Raw genomic sequence first — 6,419 nt, 5'->3', positions numbered from 1 at the left:
TTGACGCTGCGAACGGTTTGTCAATTGCTCGCACTCGGTCTAAGTAAACTTGCAATCGATTTGAAAACGCAGGACATGTAGCGTTCATGTAAAGTTGTTGTCGAGGTGATCTTTGATCTAAGACGCTGAAGATACAGAGAAAGCATCGATCAAAGGCTTCCACGTGGCAGAGCGCCGGATTTCACTAATCATCGACTTGCAATGAATCGTGATTATAATCAGGTTGGTCCATTTTGTGGCTCTTGTAAATGTTTAGTTCTAAATAAGATAGAGATAGCCAACGATGTTCATCAACAACCTGGCATGATCGCACATCTACATTAATAGGGTAGCTGAAGTAAAATCTCGCCGATAGAAGTTAAGTCACAACATTGAGCTGACATTGAGTAGAGGCCTATTACACTGCTTAATCCATATGAACTCTTGACACAACCATGATTACTTTGAAAGTAGCAAACTTCTTTGCAATATAACCTTCAAGAGATCATCAAGTAAAAAAGTAATAAAAATTTGTAACTTGGCTTTTTATGGAAGAACTTTGTTTAGTCTTCTGTATGTGATTACGAAATCATGCTAATAGTGAAGTTAATTAACGTCCACCAAAACATCATCATTTAATTATCACCTCGTGTTGCTTGTCAGACCAAAACACATGTTCATCAAAGCATGATAGCATTCAATATCAAACCTCTACACATTTCCACAACACCTCTTGAGCCAATCTCGTGTGTCCGCCCTAGTGACACTTTTCTCTCACGGCGTTGATGTCCGATCTTGCGGATGCCCGGAAGCTACTCTTTTGTTACGGTATAGTACTCTTTGGCTGCGGTAAAATGCATGGCAATATGCTAGATGCTTCTGTCTGACATCGATATGCTACAATCCATAGCAATTTTTTCGCTTAGGCTGGGAGGCGAATTGAAACGATTTTGGTTTTACCTATAAACAGGGTTGGAGTTTTAGCAGCTCGACATAACAAACCCCGCTTTTTAAAGTGTCCCCCCCTCTCCTGCTGGAGACGAGTGGGTATTCCTTTTATCTAGTTTTTGTTTGTTTGTTTGCAGCTGAGTAGAGAAGGGGGGGGGCTATAACCGACGAATTTCTAATTTTACGATTATGCATAACAAGAACAAAAATCGACGTACAATAGCAAGTGCAGGTTTTACCCCTTTCCTCTAAGTAAACAAGAGACTGGGTGGGGCGAGGAAAAGGGATTAGTTTCCCCTTCTTGTAACTAGCTCCGCTAGAAGCTTGTGATAATCCTGTGAAAATAACCCGTTCATCATCGTATTTAATCGTAAAAACCGTACAAGAGAAAAAGACACACTGACACGAGCTTGATTCAGGTAAGGGGATTTCGATTTAGAACGAGTTTGAATAAAAGAGTGTATGTAGTTGCGGAGGAAAAAGATGATGTAAACATACCATACCACTCTTACCAGACCCTTACTATTAAATCGCCTTCGATTAAAAAGCACGTTCATTCTATTTTTCCCGGGCAAGGCTTGCTCAGACCATTAATGACGGAAGTGTATGTCTAGCAAGCCATACAGCACACTTTCTGCAACAGTTGATGAGGGCCAAGGAGCGTGTCGCGAGAATGACCAAACTACCGGTGGCAGGAAAGGGGAGAAAAATGGTAGACTCCTTCATTCTTTCTCCTGGGCTCATGGTGCCAGCGCGCAGCCTTTGAGCCAATTAGAGAGCGATTGAATAAAGCAGATTGAATTTCAAACATAGGTGTTCTTTTTCATAATAAATGTGCTTGTGTTTCGTTGTTTCAGGTCTCAGTTTTGTATTCCACGGCTATGGATAACATTGACATTGCGGACGCGCTCGAGAGTGGAAGGCCACGCCCAGCCTCTGAGGAAAAAGGCTTGCGTAGATGGATAAGGACTTTGCACGTCCTTTGGGACCGTTACTCCTTTCAGGTCATTGTTGTGGTTATTTCGCTTCTACTGCTTATTTACACAGTTATAGGTGAGTGTCACTGAGTCAAAAACAAACAACAGGGTCATAGGTTAGAGGTAAAGCGATTAGTTATAAGGTGAATGAGGTGAAGCGAATGAGTCAAAGTGTGATCGGATCGATTCTCTCCTTCTCGGCTTTTTAAGAGATATCACGCAACCACCCACCCTTAAATTCGTTGCGTGACATCCCGGAGACGGCTGCAAGGAGACAACAGAATAAAGAGAACAAGGCCAGGGAATAGAAATCAGATGTTAATTTATAAATTTTACAAATGGACCCTTGGTGTCAATTCTAAAAGGGGAAAATTTTACTAAGATCATCCCAAGAAAGTCTACTACCGCAGTGTATTGGAGTAGACCAGGATAAAATTGGTTCGATAAAACTGAGTGCCTTTTTCTCTCTTACCGGGCGCTGTAGCCATCAGTATCAGTGGATTTCACCATGTAAGAGGACTCTTCGCCATCTCGCTGGTATTCTGGTTTTGCGTGATCTACATGTTTATTCGTGACCACTGTGGAGGGGAAATTTACACTTTATGTTGTTTACCTGTTATTTCACTGATTCGAAAGAAATGGAGGATCCTTAGATGGTAAGTTACTTGAGTAACTTCAATGGAATAATTAGTATGCAGATGAGTTACCCCAGATGAGTGCGCAATTTTTATGCAGAGGTAACGATTGGTCGAAAGTTGGATCGCTCAAAGGGAAACTTCATTGTGATCGTTGGGCGGGGTACTAAAGAAGAAGAGTGTCACCTGAAACCATCCGAACGAGGACCTACTCTTCACTAGAGATGAGACTATAAATCCTTAGAATTAAAGCGTTCTACGTAAATGCAATTCTGGGATGGCTCAGCTTTAAAACTGATGCGCTGGATGGTCCTCAACATGCCACCTGTGCACTTAACTCTCATTTAAGTCTATCGTGTAAGGGAGCCCTGCGCGATCAGCGATGTCGATCGCCCATTTGTCGCAATGAGCAAGTCTTCAGGAACAATAACTGATCTTGTACAGTAGGGCGTTATATCTTTGTAAAAATACGGTATGCAACTTTTTTGTAAGTTAGTTCTTTCATTGTTTTGTTTTGATACTCATTAATCTTCCCACAGGATTGTGCTTCTCGTGATATTGACGTTAATTGGTTTGTGGTTTGGTCTCGACACAGCTAAGGAGCCGAGAAGATTCATATCCGTGCTAGGAATGCTGGTCTATGTCGGAATTAGTTACGCGTTTTCGGTGCACCGAAAAAAAGTGAGTCGGAATCTCAGTAACAATTGCGCATGCGCATACGTCATGGAAAACTACGTTTGTAGTTGGCACTGAGACGCACGTGGGTGGGGCAGGGGGGAATACGATGGTGATGGTGGGGGTAACTGTGGTAAAAGCAGGATTACAAATTTTATAAACCAAAAGAGGATTTTCTCTTTTATAATTCATTTAAGACTTTAAGCAAAAACAACAGAGGAATGGCAAGCTCAAAGCGTGGAAAGAGTTCCCTGAATCAAATGGTTTTAACGTTACGAGTGCTTGATAATTTTGTTCCTTATTGGCTGATAGTACCTTGGTTGATGAAGAGAGTATTAAAGACTCTAATAATAAAGAATTTTGCGAGCTACACTTTTAATGCAAGACACTTAAAAAAAGGTTTAGAGGAGAAATTAGTAAAAAAACGATTCGAAAGCGTCGGGGTGAAACTAGAAATAGAAAGTAGAGATCCACGCTTTTATCACTTAAATGTCCTTTTTTTGTAGGTGAAATGGAGGCCGGTCCTGTGGGGGATGGGAATGCAGTTTGTGTTCGCTCTGATAATTCTCAGGACCCCTCAAGGATTCACAGTCTTTAAATTTATCGGAGACACTGTGGCAAGATTTCTCGACTACACGGATGTTGGGTCTGCATTTGTATTCGGAAATGAATTTGCGTCCCACTATATCGCATTTAAGGTATTAAAACGAACTGGTTGTAAAGATCCCAAAGAAACTCTTGCATGTAAAAGTGTGGTAATATCAGCCCTCCAGCCTTAGAGCAGTTTTCAATTCGCAGTCGAAATACCAATACCAAAATAATCACAACGGCCGATCACAGCAAAGGTCTGCGTCATCATTAGTCAATGAGCACTCAAAGTAAAAACAAACAAACTACCAAACGGGCGACCAAGTCACGATTGTTTTGCGTCTGGCGTCTGATTGGTTCAGAGTATGACTCAAGTTTTGTAGACCAATCACAGACCGAAGTAAAGCAAAACCAAAGCAATGCTATCGAAACTCAATCGAGACTTACTCTCTCTATGACCACTAAATTAAGTTTGGTGCAAAGATGTTTTTCCAACTTGTCTCGACTAAAAATTATTTGAAATGAACATTTTCTACGAGCCGAATATACCTAAAAATCTTCGCTTCGAAGTATTTTGCATAGGTTGAGATTGCGTCACTACTCTTTTGCAAAAATGGATATTAAATAATCCTTCTTGACGTATTCCTCATCGTTCATGGAGTGTTCTACAATTTTTTTCCAGGTTCTAACGGTCATCATATTCTTCAGCTCTTTCATCTCAGTTCTTTACTACCTGGGTGTGATGCCGCTGATCATCACCAAGATTGCCTGGCTCATGCAGGTCACCATGGGAACATCAGCTGCCGAGTCTCTCTCGGCCGCTGGAAATATTTTCGTCGGACAGGTAATGTGATAACCCTCTTGAGCGCCTTTCCTGACGGTATCATGTGAATTGCATCTCATGCATCTCTCTAACGGATTGACACTTAAGACTTTACTTGACTGGACGGTGGGGTGGCTCCTGGTTCAGATCTTAGGTTATTTTAGTTACTCTTAAGTCAGTTAAAGAAGGGAAAAGGTGTTTCCTTTTCGAGAAGTCGCATTGCAGACGTTCATGAAAAACAGGATTTCATCCATGTTGGACATGTCATAACCTAAATTCAATAGAGGTGTCACCATATCCCAGCGAATGAATCAAGTGTGGCTCCCAATAACCTCAGTTTCTTTCGTCTAACGTCAATTTCTTTCCACTTGAATTTCTCTAGACAGAAGCACCTTTAATGATCAGACCATTTCTTGCAACTTTAACTCAATCCGAGCTCCATGCGGTCATGACAGGAGGCCTGGCTACAGTGGCAGGGGGAATAATGGCGGCGTATATCGGTGTTGGGATCCAGGCCTCACATTTGGTCGCAGCCTCGGTAATGTCAGCGCCTGCTGCTCTGGCTGTTTCTAAAATCATGTACCCAGAGACAGAAGTACCCCAGACCACTTCACAGGGCGATATACATTTCGACAATCCGTAAGTTCGTAGTATCAAAGTTTGAAATAATAATTCAATGCCTTGAACGAGCCCTTTATCAAGAACGAAGACTGATAACTAACTTTGTGTTCAAGTTAAATCGCACAAGTAACTGAGAGGCTACGGAGTTACCCTTTGCACTCACGCGCGCTTCCTGCGCGAGGTCATCTCCCATGTTCCCCTAATTTTAACCCGCACGTTTTAAAAGAATCTTTGCGATACAATCTCTTCATTACTCTCAGTGCTCAATTTATTTTATTTAATTTTGTGAAGCGAGGAAAGAAATCTCATAGAGGCTGCTGCCAAAGGAGCATCAACCGCAATTTCTTTGGTCGCCAACGTTGCCGCCATGTTGATCACGTTCTTTGCTTTTATCGCGTTCTTCAACGCGGTGCTGTCTTATATTGGAAGTATGGTGGGATACTCCGAACTTAGTTTTCAGGTGAAAAATTCATAATTTTTCAACCATTAGTATAAATTTAATTAGATTACGTGTATGTTTAATCAAATCGTAAATTATCTACTATGTATTGAAAACCAAGGCATCCGGAAAAATTCGTGCAGTGAAGTTAATGCAATCTTGTTGCGCGCGTACCTTCGCGATCTTAGCGCGATCCCAATACAAACTTGGCGTGCTCCCGTCTGGGGTCAACGCGACAACCGAATCCAAGCGCAACTCTTGTGCGACTTCGGTGTGTGTCAGAAATAACTGCAACAGAGTTGGTTTTACTCTTTCGTATATGTCTTGATGAGTTCAAAATTTTTTTTTTAAGGTTACTCTGCCATGCGCGCTTTCTCTCGCGAGGTATTAGTTACGAGAGTCAACTTTAATTAAAATTGAAACGCGGTAGTTATGTCTACTGTAAACAAATAGCCATGGACATTTGATGGCAATTTGGTTTTGTAATACTTAATTTTCTACCTTTTTGTTCAAATGTACTTCAATCGAGACCAAATTTATGTTCCCTTCTTTTTCCCTTGATTAATTCTTGCTTCCAAATGTCCTAATGACTTGTTTTGAAGGAACGGACCTTTTTATTTTCCTCTCCACCTCAGGTAATCTGCTCCTACCTTTTCATGCCGTTTGCGTTTCTCATGGGAGTAGACTGGGCCGACTGCAATACTGTGGGGAGGTTCCTCGGGATAAAAACATTT

At 41.5% G+C, this 6,419-nt stretch overlaps 1 protein-coding gene across 1 annotated transcript in view; it reads left to right on the top strand.

Moving 5' to 3' along the window:
• Positions 1-6,419, top strand: part of LOC131779605 (solute carrier family 28 member 3-like) — a 9,050-nt gene continuing 2,631 nt past the window's right edge. Inside the window, exons 1-9 of the mRNA XM_059096176.2 lie at positions 1-222; positions 1,785-1,980; positions 2,389-2,560; positions 3,079-3,220; positions 3,721-3,912; positions 4,485-4,646; positions 5,008-5,264; positions 5,538-5,706; positions 6,321-6,419. The exon at positions 6,321-6,419 is cut by the window's right edge and continues 81 nt beyond it. Of these exons, the coding sequence (XP_058952159.2) occupies positions 202-222; positions 1,785-1,980; positions 2,389-2,560; positions 3,079-3,220; positions 3,721-3,912; positions 4,485-4,646; positions 5,008-5,264; positions 5,538-5,706; positions 6,321-6,419 (1,410 nt within the window). The 5' untranslated portion in view covers positions 1-201. The remainder of the gene's footprint in view (positions 223-1,784; positions 1,981-2,388; positions 2,561-3,078; positions 3,221-3,720; positions 3,913-4,484; positions 4,647-5,007; positions 5,265-5,537; positions 5,707-6,320) is intronic.

The sequence above is a fragment of the Pocillopora verrucosa genome, chromosome 9 (genome assembly GCF_036669915.1).
Source record: "Pocillopora verrucosa isolate sample1 chromosome 9, ASM3666991v2, whole genome shotgun sequence".
In the NCBI taxonomy this organism is placed as follows: Eukaryota; Metazoa; Cnidaria; class Anthozoa; order Scleractinia; family Pocilloporidae; genus Pocillopora; species Pocillopora verrucosa.
The sequence above is the reverse complement of the archived record's forward strand: the minus strand, read 5'-3'. Positions and strand labels throughout refer to the sequence as shown.